At 41.4% G+C, this 22,215-nt stretch overlaps 2 protein-coding genes across 2 annotated transcripts in view; one reads left to right on the forward strand and one right to left on the reverse strand.

Annotated features, from left to right (window-relative positions):
• The window catches only part of LOC135215315 (piwi-like protein Siwi), a 360,399-nt gene extending 345,039 nt beyond the window's left edge, over positions 1-15,360 (forward strand). The window contains exons 7-9 of the mRNA XM_064249874.1: positions 3,769-3,904; positions 12,254-12,409; positions 14,929-15,360. Coding sequence (XP_064105944.1) covers positions 3,769-3,904; positions 12,254-12,409; positions 14,929-15,360 — 724 coding nt within the window. The remainder of the gene's footprint in view (positions 1-3,768; positions 3,905-12,253; positions 12,410-14,928) is intronic.
• The window catches only part of LOC135215579 (piwi-like protein Siwi), a 327,956-nt gene that overhangs the window by 211,989 nt on the left and 93,752 nt on the right, over positions 1-22,215 (reverse strand). The gene's annotated exons all lie outside the window — the stretch shown is intronic.

Genomic DNA, 22,215 nt, shown 5'->3' on the forward strand with positions numbered 1-22,215 from the left:
GGTCTGGAGTCTCTTCGAACAATAGAGGACTTGGTTTAGCACGGGCGGCCGTCTATGTTGTTCAGTAAGAGAATCTTGTCATATCTAATTAGATGAGTATAATTTTTTTTTTGAAATTATGTATGTGTGCGTAGTGGTTTTTGAGTTACGTTTGTTGTGACGAGTTCGGGGATAACTCGGACAATCCTTAGTTCTACATATGGTTAGGATCAGGTGGTCGGGATTGGTTGTGTGCTCCTTCATAAGGTGTATTGTCATATAAGTGGATCAGCACCCATTGACAAAGTCCCTTTTAGGCTCTTGCCGAGTAAGCGGATAAGACCCCATCGGCAGACCCACAAGAACTCTTGGCCATAGATCATATATCTCGCTAAAGTTTCTTGAGGTGATGCAGACTACTGGGCAAACACCCACGAAGTCTACCACCTATCAGGTAGGAACCAAGGTTTTATTTATACCTACAACATATGTTGTTTACCTGTCTATTCCATATAGTAGCTGTCTCTTACCCTCCACCGAAGGGTGCCAATCAGCTATGTATATATCTGACAGGTTATTGATTGGAATGAAATGATATTGTTATGATACAATAAAGTTTTCATACATACTTACCTGGCAGATATATACAATTAAAGGCCCACCCAGCCTCCCCGCAGGAGACAGGGGAAGATTGAGAGAAAATATGATAGAAAACAGGGGATGGTTCCTAGTCCTGCCCGCCCTAGGGTAGGCCGGTAGATCACCTGACCTACCTGTAGCGAGTGGCGCGAAATTTGAATTTCTGTCGGGGACGACGGAGTCTTAGCTATGTATATATCTGCCAGGTAAGTATGTACAGTAATACTTTGGGTTACGAACCGATTAGTATACGAATTTTTTAACTTACGAAGTGACGACCTCATTCTGGAATACGAATTTCGCTTGGAATACGAATGCGCGAATTTCCATCATGGGAGGCCGCCTGCTTTGTTTACATCGGATGAGCGTGGGATCTGCGAACGCATTTTTTCGGCCAAAACTTAACGCCGCTTTGTTTAAGAGAGCGTGGGATCTTGCGAACGATTTTTTCGGCCAAAAACTTAACGAGGTCACGTGACTTCCTCCTACGCATCCCTTGACCCTTTTAAACCATAACTCTTTCAATATCTCGCTGGCGGTAAGATTGAACGCATCTGTCCGTGATACGCTCTCAAATTTGCTTAGTGATTTGCGCACGTGTTGTGTTTCCGTAATAGTGCTTATACATTACTATTACCCAAATACTAAAGACAATGGCTCCCAAGATGACGAAGGCAAGCAGCAAGAAGGAAAGCATAAGAAAGAAGGAGATGATTACAGTCGAAATGAAGAAGGAAATTATCCAAATGCATGATAAAGGCGAGTGCGTGAAAGACATTGCAGCATTCTTCAAGCGGTCGCAATCAACGATCTGCACTATTTTGAAGAAAAAGGAAGAAATTAAAGCCAGTAAAGCATCAAAAGGTGTCACAGTATTGACGAAACAACGGCCTTATATTCTCGACGATGTAGAAAATTTGCTCATAGAAAAATATTTTTTCAAAATTGTGAAAGACAACATAGTGTTGCGTAACGCGTAAAATTAGTGATCATAGTGAACGGTGCTCTCTAGAGAAAGAACCAGAAAGTCTTCCAGAAGTGTTCACGGAGGGAGATTTCCCCCCCAATCCCTAACCCTCTCCTCCTCACCCTTCCCCTCCTCCCGTCTCCGTCAAGCCAGCAGCCACACTCGCCAAAGGTAAAGTTCAGGTTTTACTGTGCATGCATATTAAATCTAGTGTTTATATTTAATTTCATTCTTCAATTTTATAATTTTATGTAATTCCTACACGAATTTTCAACCTTAGTGAACAAAAATAAATGGAAAAATATGAATTGAAATGGTTATTCATGGTCGGGTGGAACGCATTATTTGCTTTTTATAACATTCTTATGGGAAAATCCATTTGGGTTACGAATTTTTTAGGTTACGAAGCAGGTTCTGGAACGGATTAAATTCGTAACCCAAGGTATTACTGTATGAAACTTTATTGCATCATAACAATATCATTTTTGTTTGCCATATAATTTTTCTAATTTGGGTTACGAGTTTACGAGGTTACGACGCTTTTCAATTATATTCATCAGACATTATTTCTAGGGTTACGACACCTACAACGCTCATCTGGCAGATGAAATATGACACCAAAAATGCAAAATAATTAATATTTTGAAGTTTTTTTTTTATGAAAAATGCCATAAGAATGCAGTTTACATAGTTTTTAATGCACCCAAAGTATTAAAAGTAAGGTTTTCTTAGGATTTTTGATGATGTTCCGGCTTACGATGATTTTCGGCTTATGACGCGTCTCAAGAACGGAACCCCCGTCGTAACCTGGGGACTGCATGTATTAGTTGTTCTCTGCGAATTGGAGTGAATGTTGAAAGACTTGGCCTGCCCTGATAGCTCTGCTTCCAGTGTAAAGAGAAGTTCCTCACAGAACCTGTCTTTTCCTTTTGTCTAAATGTGTTGTCTTCCCTTTTATATGGATGTAAGAATAGCCTCTGCTTCCTTAGTTTTCTGACTTTATTTGCTCTTTATGCCCATTCTGCTAGTGAACTACTGGAGAGGTAAGAAATCTTTGCTTATTATATTTTTTTTATATAGGCTTAGAAAGTATTGAAATTTTCAGTACCTCAAGACCATTTTTAGTGACTTGGCATGGCATCGGGGAAGGAAGCTCAGGATGTTCTATTATTATTTCTTTACCTTTTCATTAAGGTGCTGAGTTTGGAGAGTTGGGGCACAGTGTACCATAAGCGCCCACCCCTCTCAGTGGATGGGTCTTGACTGTATTTCATTGTAGGTGTCAGGGTGTTTCTGGTTTTATTTTGGTGCTGCACCCAGAACAAGGTCTGTCACCCATCATACTTTGCTAACCATAGGAGTATTACCCTTGCTGGAAGGTTTCCCCGAAGTCGAAGGCAATCCTTGGCTCTACCGCCACGTCACTACCAGTCAAGATGATCTCCAACCTTAGGCAGTATTCATCCTCATAGCTCTGTTAACTGATAGAAATGTCAAGCATTGTTTTCGTCAGTGCCAGCTACTTTTCTATTTCAAATTCATTACATGATCTAATGCTTTGGAGTAGAATGTCCATGATCCCACCTCCTTTCAATGTGGAATCAGCTATATAATTACTGGGTAAGTCTCTTATACAAAAAGATTTATTTTATAATCAAATAATGTTTTGTATATACTTACCCAGTAATTATATGATTGGAGCCTACCCACCTCCCCCTCTAATGGACATTATGCATAAAACTGAATAAAGTGCTTAGCTAAGTTGTTCCTAGTATTGCTGTTAGGGAACGGCACTGTATACCTACACAGCAATTAAAGTGCTACACGCGAAATATGAATTTGGCTGCCTTTTGTGAAAACTATTAGCCATATAAGTACTGGGTAAGTACTATATACAAATCCTTATTTTATTTTATTTAAAAATATCATCTTTCAATAGGCCTATTATGTTGTGGTTTTAATGCACATTACAAAAAAGTTGATACAATTTTTATACTTGCAATTATTAGATGTGTTTGCAAGACAAGAGAATTTTTTGGTTTTGATTTGGCTATTAAAACCAAGAAGGAAGACCACATTTGAAAACCTTTACTTCTAATATATACTGAAAAAGTTGCTTAAATATTTGACCCATTTTTAATACTTCCATTCATATAGTGATACTTGTTAACATTTTACTACAGGATTGTGATTTGGCCAGGGTTTAGCTCAAGCATTCGCCAGCATGAACAGTCCTTGTTACTTAATGTTGATGTGACACACAAGTTTCTTCGTTCTGAGACTGCATATAAGTATTTTCAGAAGGCCCAAGGGAATATAGTAAGTATAAAAAAGGGAGACCTTGGTAATATTGATATTTTTATAAGAAGCATTTTCTAAAATTGATAGTTTTCAACTATTTTAATGTAAGCAGTTGTTAATTATTCTAAACAAAAATATATATTTATTAATATATTATTTCCTATATCGTTCCTTGTCTTCACAAGCTGAATTGTAAAGATTACCCTTAGTCAGATATAAATATTCTAAACATCTGATAGTTACTGAATCTTGACCAGCTTTTAAGTTGAAACCAGTCGTTGATAAGTTGTATGGTTATCATAAATATCTATTAATTAACCCTTAAACACCGAAGCGGTAAATAAAAAAATGACTCCCGTATGCCGTAGGGGTTTGAGAGTGAGCGCGGAAGCGGAAAAAATATTTTTTTTTTAAAAATCACAGCGCGCTTAGTTTTCAAGATTAAGAGTTCATTTTGGCTCCTTTTTTTTGTCATTGCTTGAAGTTTAGTATGCAACCATCAGAAATGAAAAAAAATTATCATCATATATAATAATGCGATATATGATAGCGCAAAAACGAAATTTCATATATAATTTGTATTCAAATCGCGCTGTGCGCCAAACGGTTAGAGGTAAGCAAAGCTTACTTTTTTTCGTTGTACAAATGCAACTAAATTGCGATAATTTTGATATATAACACATTGTAAAACGATAAAAGCAACACAAGAGAAAATATTATCACAAAATGATGCATGAATTCGTAGCGCGCTGATGTAAAAAAATAATTTTTTAAAAAATTCACCATAAATCTAAATATTGTTAGAGACTTGCAATTTGTTTTAAAATGAAGGAAAATGATTGAATATTACGATAATGTAAGAGTTTTAGCTTACAAATGCAGTTTTCGACCATTTCGAACTAGTTAAATTTGACCGAATGTCGAATTTTTGTTTAAAATTTTTTTTTTATATGCAAATATAAAAAAAGAGAAATGCTACAACCTTCCAATAATTTTTGTTATATTGTGCATGTTTTTGCGCACATTTTCATTTATAAAACTAAAAAAAGCGTAATATGAAAAGGCACAAATATTAGGAGAATGTGACCTACGCGTTTCCGAGATTTTCGGCCGAGAATCGTCGCGCGGAGGGGAAAAAAATATTTGTTTCAAAAATTCACCATAAATCGAGATATTGTTCTAGAGACTTGCAATTTGTTTTAAAATGAAGATAAATGATTGAATATTACTAGACTGTAAGATTTTTATGTTATAAATGCGTTTTTTGACCTTTTCAGTAGAGTCAAATTTGACCGATCGTAGTTTTTTTCGTACTTATCATACTTTATATGCAAATATTTCAAAAATGAGAAATGCTACAACCTTCCAATATTTTTTGTTATATTGTGCATGTTTTTGCGCACATTTCCATATATAAAACTATAAAATAAGCATAATATGAAAAGGCACAAATATTAGGAGAATGTGACCTACGCGTTTTGGAGATTTTCGGCCGAGAATCGGCTGCGCGGGAGGGAATAAAAATATTTTTTTTCAAATATTCACCATAAATCGAGATATTGTTCTAGAGACTTGCAATTTGTTTTAAAGTGAAGGTAAATGATTGAATATTACTAGACTGTAAGTAATTTGCTTACCCCAAAAAAAATATTTAATATATATATATTATTATATTAATATATATATAATATATATATTAATATATATATACCCCCCCCCCATTATATATATATATATATATATATATATATAATTATATATATATAGTATATAATTTAATTTTTTTTTATAAAACGGTATATATATTACATTCTTCGATTCTGGTACCATACATAAATAAAAGGAAACAAATGGCAGGTGACACTTCTCTTTTCGCATACAATGAAATGTCTTATTATTATTTATCATGCACACATTCAGATATATATAAAAAATGTAATAAATATAAAACAAATATAAAATAAATGCAGAATACTCACTCGTAATCCTGACTCTTCGTTCTATTCTTGTTTTCTCCCTCCTCCATTGAAGAGTCTTGCATTTTTTTCCACTCGACATGACGAGGTACAGGTGGAGGAGGGAGACGCGCGCCCTTACTGCTGATGGACCCGGCGGCACCCCGTGCGCCCTCCGCTGTCGGTTTTTTTAGGGGGCGCGCTCCAATACATGACCTTAGTGTGGTACTTTCGGTCACGACTCACCCCTATCCTGCAAAGAGCAACTTTGCAGAGACGACAGAAGAACCGGGTGTCTCTCTCTTCTGCCATTCATATGGCACACCCGGCACGTTCACGTTTTCTGCCTTCGCCCTTCTAAGGCCTCCAGTATGTGTTCCCCTGGCTGCAGCCGACACGCAGGGTCCACTACCCGACGAGAAGCGGTGATGGCGGGGCCGGCAGCAAGAGGGGCGTCATCAGCGGGGGCGTCGTCAGCAGGGGCGGCGGCAGCAGGTTCGTCGTCAGCAGGGGCGGCGGCAGGTCAAGCGAAGTTGGCCCTCCTATCTGCCCTTTCCTCTAGGGGCAGATCTGCAGCTCGGGGCAGGGGTCAGTTATGGAAGGCCACTCATCGGGATCGAAGTTGATGAGGGCATTCCTGGCTACCTCTAGGAACTGTATGTGGGTCAACCTCGGAAGATTGTCACCGCGTACCCACAGTACAGTATGTAGGTATTTTGGAGGGCCAACTGAAGGATGTATTTGAGGAGCTTCTGTGTCCACCTTCTGGTTCTCCTGGCAAAGGGATAGTACTGGATAGCTGATCAAAGAGATCAACTCTCACATTTGCCTGTAGTGTCCAAAGACGGTAGGGGCCGCTCGTACGAAACTCCCCCCTCAAACACAACTCGGCCCTGGTCGACCGTGTCTTCTTCCGCTGTAACGATCTCTTTCTTGGATGGGGTTCAATGCCAGCGTCGTAATCATGGGGACGAGTCGGACCACCCTCCAACAATGACGAAGACAGCGCCCTTCCGCCGCCACTCTGTCTCTCCTCTTGCCAGGTGTTGCGGATGACTAGCGAACCTCTTGAGGACATTCGGGGCCCTACGCACCAACCGAAGGGTACCACTGACGTGAACACCTGCTTCATACAGTTCCTGGGCCAGGGATACCGAGTTATAATAATTATCCATAAACAGGTGATATCCCTGGTTACGGAAACGTCCCACAAGGTTGAATACAGTGTCACGCAGCGTGGAGAAGACCCCGGTATACACTGAAAAGTCCACAACGTATCCAGTGTTGGCCTCGGTAATGAGAAAGAATTTCACACCATATTTCTTTGCTTCTTCTTGTTATACACTTTTTATACTAAGACGTCCTTTGTAAGGCATCATCCCCTCATCCAAAGACAGGTTCTTTCCAGGAATCACGAGATTGAACTACACCTCTCACTGGATAATAATCCAACACTGTACGCACTAGAAAATGAGGCGATCACTGTTATTCCGGGGTATGGCCCCTTCGGTTGAAGGCGTTTGAAGACCTGTCCAACGCCAGGAAATTATCGGGGAGGGCCATAAAGCCCAGGCCAACATTCGGGGGCATTACAAAAAAAATAATTTCTCCTCAATATTGCCTAGTCTACAGCAAGGTGTCATACCAAAATAAATGAATTTCCCTCCAATATTGCCTGACGTCTACACCCCCCGCAGGTGTCATACCAAAAATAAATGTGGAGCCCAAAAAATGCGCCATGTCAATGAGGTTGCAACCCCGCCAGTAATACGACAAGGTCGTCCTCAGCTCATACCGGCAGTACCGAGCGTAGTCCACCGTCTCGTGTACCAGGTATTCCAGCAATTCCCGCGTCAGGAAAAAGCTGGATGAACCCCAAAACAGTCAGGGGTACTGGGTACGGTGATCCCAGGGGTTGCCGTGAAGGGGTGCATGTTAGGAGGGGATGGGGTACCTCCGTCCACCCCTCGTCACTCTCCGACGGGACTGACCTTCACCTTGGCTGGCGCAACGAGCCGACCTTCTACGTGCCGCGCACAGGGTGCGGGCACGATGCACACATACCCACCCCCGTTGTCCCATCACCCTCACTTAGGCCCTCACTTTATGTATCGTCCTCTGCGATAAACTTGAGCCCGTATCCCCACCCTCCCCCTCCTCCTCAGATTCCCCCTCGATGCACTGAACCCACTGAATTCGAGCTCACTTTCGGGATGTGAGCCTCGAACGGACATTGGGGGCATATATTCATCCTCATTTCATCGGGACTGATGTCCTCATCACTCGATGACATCCGCCATCAAATGAGGACTTGCGACATGTTCCCGATCAAGCTCCGAAAGATACTCGTCTATGTCCCTTGGTTGGAGGCCTCCCAAATGCCTACGAATGCCCCTAAGGACGCCCACATGCTTCCTAGGGGTAACCAAAGGCATACAATGTGTTCCTGAAACACTTTCAGCCACACGTGGCCGCACAGAACGGGCCTTGAGGCGTGGGGGTCATGCTGGGTGCTTTGGCCCCGTCGCCAGCATCCAGGTCCAAAACTCGCCTTACACCGATCCCTTCCGACGGGTGGGTAAAACGCGCCTTTCACGGTTTCACACGTTCGTTGAGAACATATCTTTATGAATGTCCTGTAGCAATACAAATGCTCAAAGTCTCGCACAAGTCCAGAAAAACACGCTTTTCACGAAAAGATCGCTCTTGGATGGTGCGCTACTGATGCTGGCTGGAGCGAGAAGGGATATCGAGCATGCGCACCTGGGTCACGCTTCAAACAAAACAAGGCCTTGATCCTGAACTCCTCAGCATCCCCCAAGGCGCGTGATCAAAAGTTTTAGGTAATGGCTAGGACCTATAAGTATTTTTCCGCGAATTTAAAAAAACTAATCGTATGTCGCACGTAAAATACGTCCAGTCGGCACCCCAAGACAGACAATTTATCTCGACGTAAAAATACGTCCAGCGGCGCGAGTAAAATACGTCCAGTCGGCGTTTAAGGGTTAATGGAAATTTGAATGTTTACCATGAGTTAAAACCATGAATTAATATGGCCTTTAATTAGTTATAGGGAGCAAGAATTTAGTATTTTTATCTTGGACAGTAATTGCATGTTATCCCAATTTTTTGTTGTATGGAAGTGGGATTTCATACTCTTAGCACAAAAATGTTTTGAAATATCATCCTTCTGGAGATAACTTGGTGGGATTTTCTTGAATGCTAGCCGTTGACGCCCCCTATGATGTTAAATATCTTCTATTAAATTTTCAAAAGTTTACAGATGACATGAAATAATTACTTCCTTTTTGAGAAAGATATTGGACACTCAAAAAACATTGTTTCTGCTCTCAGCAGTCACATAATTTTTATTACTGCTGAAGGAAAAGCAGTAAATTCATGTTAAGAGATAGGTAGTTTCTTCTCCTATTTGCCATTTTAATAATCTCCCCATGATGGTGTGGTAGAGTTAATTGACCATTTCCCTTGTCAATTTCTCAATGGAGGAACATTCTTAGAGGATAATGGTTTGGCAGATGTAAAGTCCTATCTAACATCATCAATAGAAAGTGAAGATGTTTGTCATTAATACAAATGAGTCGCCTCCTCATACCCTGACAGATACCTTGGCATATTGAGTTATCTTTTTATTAGAAAATAATAAGTGATGATACATCTAAGTTATTGTGTGTCAAAAGTAATAGTAGTCCATCCAAATACTTGACTGGTGCTTGGATAGAGCAAATTTGCATAAATTTTGTAATTTTCTCAATCTTGAAAATATCTGTTATTGGTGGTTTTCTAACCCTACTTCCATTGGTCATTCATTAGGCATGTGAGTACCAGTAAACTTTGTTAGCCACTCATGCTACAAAATGATACTTTAAAATCTATTCAGTGGAACCTCAGAACTTGAAACCTGATCTGTTCCAGAGGTACTGTTCAGGTTTCAAGTTAGTCAAGTTTTGAATTTAATTTCTGTAAAATAGTTAATGTAGAATGGTTGATGTGCTCCAGTTCCTCAAATATTGCTTATTTAGTCCTCTATTTGAGGAAAACTGATGGCTCCCAAGCAATAGCTTACATTTACATAAATATATGAAATTAACACCAAACAAACAATTACAGTTTAATTTTACTAAACTTGTGATGGTGCAACGCTGATGGCATATTGGAAGTGCGGAGGAGGGGAGGGAAATGGAAAGGTACGGTTACGTTTTATAAGGAGAGTCAAAACTATTTTATCACTTTTGCTACTTCCCAGTACATTAAAACACCTTTTTAAAGGACCAGTAACCAATGGTCATCAGATTTAACTGGCAAAATCCGGCCAAGGGTAGTATAGCCAAAGATGACTGTTTAGTTACAAAACCATCTGTGTATAGAGTGTTTGAAAAAACAGGTATCTTAGGAAAAATTGGTTATGTATAGATGATGATATTACAAATGCTGTTTTGCTTTTTCTTAAAAATTCAAACGAAATAGCAACACCAATTCTATCATAAGGTTTTTCCTAAACACATTGCCTAAAAGGAAAACATTGTGTTGTTTGTTTCATTGCCTCCACAAACCCCTGAAATATGGTGAGGTACAATAATTTTAAATATTATTAATTACCAAAATGATAATGAATTGTTATTGAAAAATTAATATTATGCTATCCCAAATGTTATTACTACCTTAATTACACTTACCATCACAATTTCGAAAGGATACTGAAAGGGAATGGTGCAGTGATTGCTACCTTAAGTGAATGTGGACTGATGCAACAAGAACCAGCATTCAAAATCCTATGAACAGACAAATTTTTCTTTTAATGCAGAGGGAACTTGTACCCTGACATCATGTGCTCTGGCATGCACAATAAACTCAGTGACAGAACTACCAAGAGAGGAGTAAGCTTATGTAATGCCTCACGCAACCAGATTAAAATTTGTATTCTTGGGACACCTCCTTCTGGACTGCCCACCATTTGACAACAAGAAGTCTACGGCATCTATGTCTTAGGAGACGATTTTTGAAGATAGCATTGTAGAGGTCTGATGAGACAAAGAAAGAGCTCTTGCAGATTGTTGTCCACAATGGCATTCAGTGAGGGAATGGAAAATAATGCAAATCTGTCATCATGCACCGAAGGATTCTAGGTCTAGGCCACCCCCTGGTGTGTTCAACATAACAGGCCATGAAGCTCCCAAACTCTTTTCGAAGAAGCCAGGTCCAATGGGAAAACTCTTCAGAGTCAGATCTGTGTGTGATGACCAGTGCAGGGGCTCAAAAGGAGCTCAAGCGAGACTTCTCAGGATGAGAAAGATCCCACGTGGGCAGCTCGAGTTCCCTTGCAACAGAACAGGATTTTTCAAAAATCCTGAACAACAAGATTTCCTAACAAGAATTCCCAAGATGAAGAGATGTCCACGCCTGTCAGATGCAACACCAAACCCAAGGCTGCTCTGTAGCCTCTGATAGCCAAAATAGAAAGACCATCCTATCTCTTAAGATTAAAAAAAAAAAAAATCTGCTGTCCACAGAACAGAAGCTTAGGGTGGAGAGAAACACTGTTGACAACACCAAATTCTGTCGACTGCCCATTTCCCTTGGTAAACTGCTGACGAGGATCTGCTGAGATAACTGGACAGTCGGCCTGCACCCTTTTGAGAAAAACATCTAGCTTGAAGAAGGTACTTGATAGTCGCCAGCCATGAAGAGATGGCTTCTACCGACGGGTGAAATATGACGTTAGTCTGACATAGAAGTTGCTGCCATGGGGTAATCTCTCCCGGAACCTCTTGACAGAAGATCGGGGAACCACTCTGCTTGAGGTTACAGAGCAGCCACCAAGGTGGTGAAGAGGTCTTATCATAGGCCTTCCCTAAACGTGAAAAGGCCTGCCCTCCATGTCCTGATGCAGAGACCACTCCATGCCCAGGATTTGGTTCTGACGAATCTGCTTGTCGGCTATCATTTTCCTCCTGCCTGGAATGTACCTTACAGAGCTATACTGAATTATCAATAGCCCATTGGTGCAATTCTACTGTTAATGAATAGAGCTGATGAGACACTAGGCAATAAACCTGTGTTGACAAATTTAATAGTTGCTCAGAGCAGAGTTTACATTTACAGAATTGTCATTTTTTGTTGTTTCTTTGGATAAGTTTCCTTTGTTATGGGTGGTATAATTTTCCATTATTACTGATGTTATGATTTTCATTATTACTGATGTTATGATTTTCATTATTACTGATGTTATGATTTTGAATGGCTCTCTTTACTAATGGTTTACAGCCAGTTCCTTATGTCTGTGGCATTTTAAAGTTGAATTATTTGTCTATTGAATGAACTATTTATTATTCATTCATCAGTCATGTAAGGATAATAGCATAAGCATATGTTCATCACTGCTACATATCCACAGAAAGAGGTTGCTGGCAAGTATCTTCTGGGCAATGTTGTTATGACAAAATACAATGAAAGAACATACAGGATTGATGACATTTCGTGGGATACAACTCCTAGATCAAAATTTCAGTATAAAGGTGGTGAAATATCTTATATGGAATATTATGAAAAGGTAAGTGTATTGTGCTGTGATGTAATGTAAATGTTGATGCTCACATAGAGAGAATGTGGATATTAATAGTTTCAGTCAACCATAATTTTAATTTTGGTTTTGAGCGAAGTTTTTCTCAATCTACAGAATTTTAAATAACACTTAATCAGGTGTAATAGTATTTAGAAATATCTTTGATCCTATATGAACAAACCTCTGAGAAATTTCCTCAGGGTCAAGGCTTGCTTTTTGAGTAGTGAGGATGAAATTTTGTAGCATTTTGGTGTTTTGAACGTTTTGTATATTCTATCGTGATTTACTTTTATTATTTGCTTCAAAGATTTTAGATAATTGCCATTTATAAGACACTGAGATGTGTTAGGTAAGGTGTAATTATTTTTTTTTTCAACTTGAAGAGGCTCTTCTTACCTGAAGCAGCACTGCACTTGATTTTATTCTTAAACATATTCTCTTAGTAATGAGTAACATTGAATGAAGGTGGGCAGCAAAATTCAACCAGAGTTTTATTCACAAAAGAACTGCTGCATCTGTGTCTTTATCTGAATTGGCTGAAAGTTCATTTTGTGAGAAAAGATGACTCCAAATTAAGACACATTACAGGCAGGCCACAGTTATTGGCTGGGGTTCCATTCCTGGGTGCTTGACGGTAACTGGAAATTGCTGATAGCCATAATTCAAAAGGCTGCGGGCACTGCATTTCACCTTATGGTACCCTAGATTGGCTAAGGACACTTTAGAGTCTTGGCCAGATATTTTCCTCTAATATGTATTAACCCTAATAATAATGAGGAATTTCATTTGCCTAATGCTTGACTCTGATCTGCACTGTAGTTTTAAAAATTTTATGCCAGATTCGATGAACTTGCAGGTAAGAATGCTTAATGATGTTAATTTTCATCTCCTTTTGTAGGGCTGATGCCTTTGTATAATAAGGCGCCCTGTGAGGTTATTTAGACCTGCGATAGTTTACGCTAAGGTCTGTTTGTTATGACACTCCTTCCTCATTGGAGTCTTGGATTTTGATGATAATTTCTAAGTCAGTACAAAAATATCTGTATTTTCAAAGTCTACATGATGAAGATCAGATAAAATTGGACAGGTCTGCCAATGATGATGGCTAATTCAAGCCTGACTACAATCTGGTTTACAAATCATAAAGTAAGCAGACAGTAGCTCGAACATACGAACAAACACACAGATGACATAGATTACAAGCCATGTAGGCCTTTTGGGTTATAGGTCACTGTGGTTGTCTCAAGCAGGAAGCTTTGACAACCGTTTACAAAACAATAGGTTTGATGACCACAGATGACGGCAAACTAGACACTTGACTGATAAAACACGTCCTCTTAGCCTACTTTATCATATCTGGTCTGATCACATTCCTGCAAGCAAACTGGTTGACCTCTTGGGTCACTGGTTTTAATTAATCATAGTTTTAGTTTTTATATATGGAATAACATTCTATATTTTTATATTATGTAACACTTGCATAAATGCTCGGTCGGCTACAAAACCAAACACTGAACATTACTCAAGCTTGACTTGCATTTGACTTATAGGAGTGTGATACAGACACTGTTGAATATATAGATATATAGGAAATACTTATAAGTAAAAATTCATGGTGTACACAAATACAGATTCATGTAATAAGATATAAGACATATGCATATGATAATATTCGTAAATAATAATGATCACACTTCAACTCCTTAAGATATATATGCAACAGAACTTACTAACGTACTCCTGATAATTGCATAACATAAAGATTTACATGATAAAAATCATATTGTAACTGATATAAATCATATATTAACTGATATATTAACTGATATACTAACTGCAGTTATTGGTAAGATACAAGGTAACAGATTGATTATAGGCTACCTGATTTACTTATACATATATATATTGATTATATAATTATATCATATATGTGCACTTAATACAAATTAACATAAATGACTAATCTAAGTGGTTAATCTAGGTGCACTAAATAGATTCCTAGTGCATACATGCACAGATATATATTGATTATATATCTAAGCATGCTTAGATATATAATGATTGTGATACTGTTATTTACTGATACTTTAGCTATGATAACTTATATAGATATTGATCCTTTACTGATACTTTATATACTGATACTTTATATATGGAATGCATAGCCAAGGATATACCCACTGCTCATTTAACTAGCGTTTCAAACAAATTTTCGCCCATTACACAGTTTCAGACAACCACCTAAAGCCAAATGAATGGCTTTTAATTGGGTTCCACCCCCTGTCCCTGTTACAGGCTGGCGGTCCGGGCCCTGTGGCTTCGGCTACAGCAGCCCCGGCTCCGCCCTGGATAGCAGATCTTACGTCTGTCCTGAGGAAGCTGACGAAGAAGAGGAGGAAGGTGTCGTCGTCTTCATCTTCTTCATCGTCGTCGGCTGCCGCCTCTTCCCCTTCGACTTCTAAGGCTTCACAGCCGAGGAAGAAGAAGGTTGCCTCCTCCTCCTAAAGAATCTCCCTCGGGAGCTTCTTGGGACCGTCTCACCTCGTTGGGACGGGAGGGTTCCTTCCGCTGGTCCTCTGCCTCCTCGGGAGCGGGGCCCCGCTCCTTCTTTCCGCAAGGAAGAAGACTACGGGAACCAGAGGGGTTACCGGCTAACCACCAAATCTTCTCGCCTGGTGTCAGTGGTTCTGCCACTTGCATCGGGTCCCGTCCTCGGCCTCTCGTTCGCGGGAGGTTACCGAGTGTACGGTCGCCTACCAAGCGACCGTGCAGCCAGGAACCAGAAACCTTCTGACCCCGCTCAAGGGTCAGGTTCATCGGCACGGGGCGGAAGACTGGTGAAACCGCTCACGCGCGACTCACCAGACCAGCTCTCGCTCTCGCGGCGACCAGCTGGCCTACCCGGGGACGTGACGGTCCACGACCGGCCCACGGGCTGATGGTCCTGGGTAACGAGGTCCCCCCTTCCCCGTTCGCCGGTGCCAGCCACGGCTGGAACCAGCGACGTGACGTGCCGTGAGGCAACAAGCACCGGTCTCTACTGTGACAGTGGAGCCTGCAGGTAGCCTGACCGTCCGCTCTCAGAGAGAGCGATCGGGTACGGCAACCAGCACCAGCTCTTTCTGACACTCGAGATCGGGGCCGCTGTGCTCAGTCCAGCCGTTCCTCCACAGCGAGACGGTTTCGACCAGGCCTGCAGCTCGATCGCCACCGTGGGTTGACGATCGCCTGCAGCCCTCCAGCCTGCTGGTTCTGCCAGCGAGCGAGGAGGGAGCGTCAGGTCTGCCTCTCCCCGTACCTTCAACCTCCTCGGGTTTACACCGGGAGGAGCGAGGTATTGAGGAGTGGATCGTGAGGGGTGCGCCCCTCATGATCCCACCACGACGCCCTACGTGCCAGGCACGGATTCTTGGACCGGACCAGGACGTATGCGCAAGTGGATGGAGAAGACCGAGAGGGCTGTCGCTGTTCCCCTTCTTAGGAGGAAGGTTCTCGAAATGGAAATATGCTCTTGTTCGAAGGGCTTAACGGTCCTACTACTTGCAAGATGCTGTGACTTCCGAGATCCAGAGGAACTTTGCCTGAGGGGGTTATGGCTCTGATTCGTCAGCACAACGACCTCGTGGAAGGATCGCCGCTCCCACCAGCAGAGCCACGTCTCTGCTCGAGTCGTTTTTGGGGCCCGAGAGGGAACCCAATCGACGGTGGGTCTGCCGCGATCGGAGCTTGCCGACTGTGTTGAACCAGGTAGTCTCCTTCGTCTCCGGACAAGAAGGCTCTCTCAGTTCTGGCCGGTCGAACAGCTACTTCACCCCTCCTCTACTGCGACAGAGCGTTTCTACGTGTCTTCGGACACCGTATTTGAATACCCCTTCGGTCCTCCTGAGAGGTTTCGTCCTCGACAAGGACTAGAATGAGTCGGAGGACGGTATCGGCTCTCTCCTGTCAGGTGTCGATCAGCCCCACCCAGACGACGTTCACAGTGGCGGCAGACCCTTACCTACAGTATGAGTTCGTAACCCTCCCTCAGGGAAAACATTTTCTCCTGACGATACGTTTTCCCAGACTCTGAGAGGCGGCTGCTCCTTTTCTTCTCCAACTGCTAGTTCCGCTGGGAAGGCGAGCCAGTATCCAATTCCTCCCCCATTCCCTCTCTCCTTACGGCTACGTGGGAAAGGGGAGGGATCCTACAGAGATTTCTCTGTAAGATCCCCCCCCCCACGTTAGGGGCTGCGCTAAACCTGGGGACCTTCGGGTCCTACCTGACGTAAGCCCCGGTCGTTGAGGAGGTATCCTGCCCCTTTTTTTTTTTTTTTTTTTTTTTTTTCCCCTTTCTCGATTTCTACGGGAATCAAGAGGACCACCAGCCGATATCGTTTGACGAATTCGGTGGGGGGGTTTCGCAGAGTGCTTAGAATTCTACGGAATTTCTAGCGCACTCAAAAGTGTTCGAGTTTTTTTTTTAACGATCTCCAAACACTTAGGCGAGACCACGGTCCAAAGTGAGCGAGAATCCCCGATAATTGTTACACGATAATCGGGAACCTCGCTTATCTGCTCGAATTCCTGTAATTTCTAGCATTTGGAAGAAGACTGCTGCTGAAGAGAAGAGTATCTCACAGTAGGCGATTGAACCTGGTAATAGAGAAAGAACGGACGGGAACTTCCAGTTTGGCTTGAACTATCGTCTTCGGTATTCTGTTCACCATTGAAGCTTTCCTTTGGGAAAGACTTCCCCTTCACTCTCTTGACTAGAGAACGAAGGCGGTCGATCTCCAATCCTTTATCTCATTCCTCGAGAGGAAAAGAATTTAGGATGGAGGTCGTGGTACAGAACCTACAAATATACTATGTATATTACCCTCGCGACATGATTCTTTTAACAGTTGAATTGTTCCGGGGGGTAGGCGCATACCGTAGTTAACTCTACGGTTTGTGACCGAGACGAATTTGTATCTTAATTGAACTGCAACTCGGGGTTGCCTGCAACCTCCCAGCAGTTATCAGTTTCGATTTTAGATATTTGGTATTGACATGACAACACCAAATCAGCTTTTGTATTTACCGAAATCCGTTTCGTTTAAATATAATTGCTCAAGCGTATTCTTTATGCTCGATGGTTCTAGCCGAACGCATTCCTTCGTGGAATAATGGATTACCTGGCAACTCAGGATGACGAGTCACCGAGAGCTACTGCGTATTGAACTACCTGATAGCAGCTCAGTATCAGCTAGGTCTCGGAGATGCACGGTCGGTTACGTCTCTCTCCCCCCTGGTTTGATTGACTACCGAACCGTACTCTGCCCAATAATCATGGACTTAGGTCTCTGATTAATGGGGATTCTCGCAATAATGAAGGACCATCTACTGCTGTGACGCTCTATTTCATCGCCTTCGACATTGCGAGAATTTTCAACAGAGATATCTCTTGGACTCTTTCATCTTTCTGTTTACCGCACGGTAACAGAAGTCTGTACTAGTCTCCCGCTGCATCGCACCGCGATAATGCGAATGATTTTTGCAGACATCTGAGTTTGTCTTCAAAATATCTCGTATTCGTAGGTGTGCAATTATTCATTGCTCGCCCCGAATTAACAGATGTGTCAGAAGACATCGCCTACTCTCCGACCTGACAGCTCTACTTCCAAATGTTCAGCCCACCCTGAGAAGCCGTTCTTCAGGCAGTAGTTTCCCTGTCTCTTCATTACTGAAAAGCGCTCCGCTTTTATTGCAACTAACGATCCTCACCGGACAGCAATGAATAGCGGTTAGCGTTCTCAGTCTTTGTAGCACAGGTTCAGAATCTTGAGAATCCTTCTCTCGGTTCAGCTGTGAAGACGTAGGTTGCTTTTTCTGTACACCTTCGTCTTCAACGACACATAGTGTTGTTTCTCCTTAGCTGAGAATCAACTATACTATGAGAGATCTTGCCATCAGGGACCTCGGTCTCTAGAAGGCAATTGACTTTCGCCTGTTGGGCATCGGTGACGAACAAATTATTTGTTTAGTCTCTTGGCATAACCCTTTTAAGGCGAAGTCACGTGACTTGCTTCGGGCGCTTGGACAACTTGCCTCCTACCGAACGCAGTCAGTCGGCAGCTGTCAGAGCGCCCAAGTCAGTTACGAACTTCGCTGTGGACCTTAGTTCGGTTTGTTCCATAACAGTCTTTTCTTCGTCCTAACGGCTTGTCACAGTACCCATACCATCGACACCCACCATTGAGTGTCTGTGTCCTATCCACTACCGAGAAGAACTTCACTGCATGGGGGTAGGAGAATGTGAGACACTTCGCTGCAGACGGATAGACCAGTATGGGTACAGGACAATGGGTACAGGACATCACCGAAGTCGAGAAGAGGGATAGGTCATACGACCATTCCCTTCTTTTCCTCTGAGGTAATTGCATGACTTTTCCTGCGGAGTCAAGCATCCAGGGGATGGGGATTCGTGACGCTCGATTTCGTACCGACTTCGTAGCGAAGACTCAGAACCCTTCGGTTCCTGACGATCGGTTAGAGTCCTTCACAATCCCCTCCCTAATGGACTTCACCGCCTTTCGATGCAAAGGAGATGCTGCTTTGTCCTGTGAAAGCGCGACCGCGCTTTCTGAAGAAACTCGACATCCCAGGCTGAGTGTTGAAGACTCTTCGTCAGCACCAAGATGACCTAGAATTACACTCCCTCGAGTTACACAAGAACTTCTCCGTGGCGCAGGTACTGAAGGCAGGGGTCTGGTACAACCAGACCACTGGCACCTCCTTCTACCTTTTGGATATTGCCCACAGGTCCTTGGATCGTTTTCCTTCCTTGGGACCCGTGGTGGCTGCTCAACACGTTGTGTAGCTAACCCAGCACCCCTAGCAGGCTGAACAGCATCGAGGTCCTGGTGGGACTGTAAGAATAGATAAGTGAATGAGAGAGTGACTGGCTCTTCTCTTCCTATCTTTTTCTCCCCCTCTACCTGTGGGTAGAGGGATACGGTCATCACCTTGCTGGATAAGGACGAGATGCCGGTGAGCTACTCGACAGAGCCCCATCCTATCCCTTTCACTAGGGATGGGAGCGAATATCCACCACTTCCTCCTACAAGGGGGGGGAAGTGGATGCCACAAGAGACAAACCATAACTTTATGTTGCCTCTTGCAAATAGGAACTTGTTCTTGTTTGCTGGTACGAAGAGATACGCTGCCTCTCTCTTAGTACTTGGTCCACGAGGTCTGACCATTGATCCTGCGGTGCACACCCGACAAGTCGGACAGAGGCTTGGATCCCTCCCTCGCTCTTACGACCAGGGAGGCATTCCAAGGTTGGGCGACACACCAGTCTGTTCACCAAAAGACTCAGATTCCTCCCCCACCAAGAAGTGAGGTCTTCCTATTGTAAAAGGACCGAAGGTTTTGTATGCCGTGTCGGAACAAATGACATGCAATCCCAAAATTGCATTTTTCCTAACTATATACAAACCTGAGGTCCTTTTTACACATAGTCCCACCTCATGATGCCAACCCCTCACTGCTCGCAGTTTTTGCTTGGGCCAAAAGCAAAAGTGATTTGTTTACCTCCCAGTCGTGCGCGCGTGCCTGTCGGACAAGCAGTTAACTACCGAACCCCTTGTTCGAAAGCTTACGACCTATCCATCTGCCGCTAGTACCTTCCTATTGTAAAAGGACCTCAGGTTTGTATAGTTAGGAAAAATGCAATTTTGGACAAATTGTCATTTTTTAGATGCACGTGTTATTATATTTTCAATAATAATAATAAATAATAAATAATAATATAATAGAAGTAGTAATAGAATAGATACTAATTTCAAATTAAAATTCTTCCCTTCGTCTTTTTCTGTATCAATTTCCCTACCTCAACTCCAGTGATGCTCAGAGCTGAGATAGTAACAATGCCATACAATGGTCAACGAATTTAATGGTTTTATGTAATCTCTCTCTTTCTCTCTGCTATTGGCTGTTTTTATATTTCTAATGGTAAAATGTTTAAGATTACTTTAAAATGATAATAATAATACCAATTCAATGGTATATTTGATGTAGGATAATACTTTAAGTAGACATTTGTTATTTGTGATTTCACTTCCCTTGTAAAAAGAAAATGGATGTGTCAAATAGTAACAGTATGAAAGAAAACGTGCATGACTGAATACTTATGGGTGGACTGAATTATTTTCACATACGTAACTAAGTCAATCAGTACGTACATAGTATGTCTTATGTATAAACATAAAATGTATTAATAATATTTCAAAGATTGATATGAACCATAATAGGATATTTTATGTATATTTGGTGAAGGATGGTTTTTTTAGGGATACTTTGGTGTTTGCATGCTTAGTATAGGAGTTTATGAGCATTTTTAGAAGGGGGGTTCCAAACATTCGTGGATTCTAACTATTCGCGGTGGGGTCTGGTACGCATCCCCCGCGAATACGGGGGGACCACCAGTGTATAATTGTATTCAAATCGCGCTGTGAGCAAAACGGTTAAAGCTAACAAGTTAATTTTTTCCGTTGTATTGTACATTAAATTGCAATCATTTTGGTATATAACACATTGTAAAATGAACAAGGCAACACAGAAAATATTATCACAAAATTATGCATGAATTCGTAACGCGCGGACGTAACAAAAAGCCGTTTTCAAAAATTCACCATAAATCGAAATATTGTGCTAGAGACTTTGTTTGTTGCAAAATGAAGGTAATTGATTGAATATTACTAGACTGTAAGGGTTGTAGCTTACAATTGCAGTTTTCGACCAATTTGGTAGAGTTAAATTTGACCAAAGGACAAATTTTTTCTGTTTATCGTTATTTATATGAAAATATTTCAAAACTGATAAAAGTTACAACCTTAGGTTGTTTTTTGTTGTATTCTACATGACATTGCGCACATTTTCATATATAAAACTTTATGTAACGGCTAATTTAAAATGGTGCAAAAATTACGACAATCGGACAAAAAAATTTGATGAAAAAATTTATGATTTTTTCGGGAGTTACCGCACAAACGTAAGGAGAAAGTTTTTTTCATAAAGTCACCATAAATCGAAATATTGTGCTAGAGACTTCCAATTTGTTGCAAAATGAAGGTAAATTATTGAATATTACTAGAATATAAAAGTTTTAGCTTACAATTGCCTTTTTCGACCATTTCGGTAGAGTCAAAGTTGACTGAAGGTTGAAATTTTGGCACTTATCGTTATTTATGTGAAAATATTTCAAAACTGATAAAAGCTACAATCATGAGTATTTTTTTGTTGTATTCTACATGAAATTGCCTTCATTTTCATATATAATACGCCATGTAACGGCTAATATAAAATGGTGCAAAAATTATTTCAGTGACGAAATAATTTCTGAGATGTCGCTGATACTTTTTAGTGCAATAAGAAAGAAATTCGCGCTTGCGCACCTGCGTAACAATTGTAAACAAAACAACACCTTGATCCGTGAGCTCCCAGCATCCCCCAATGCACGTGATTCGAAAGTTTTTGCCTAGTAGGCCTATAACACTTTTTCTGCAAATTTTAAGAAAACTTTTTTTTTTTTTTTTATATCTATGTACCATACGTCCAATTGGCGCACAGCAGACAATTTATATCAACGTTTAATACCTCTAATCGGCGTTAAAGGGTTAATATTTACCTAGGTAGCCTATGCGGCTCAGTCAACAATCTGTTGAAAATAGGCCAGTTTTCTTTTATACTGTATATTATAATTTAAAGTTATAAATATATGTTTAATATATTTAACTCTTATTTAGTTGTAATTTGCATGTAATGTA

This window comes from Macrobrachium nipponense, chromosome 5 (assembly GCF_015104395.2).
Source record: "Macrobrachium nipponense isolate FS-2020 chromosome 5, ASM1510439v2, whole genome shotgun sequence".
NCBI classification, from domain to species: Eukaryota; Metazoa; Arthropoda; class Malacostraca; order Decapoda; family Palaemonidae; genus Macrobrachium; species Macrobrachium nipponense.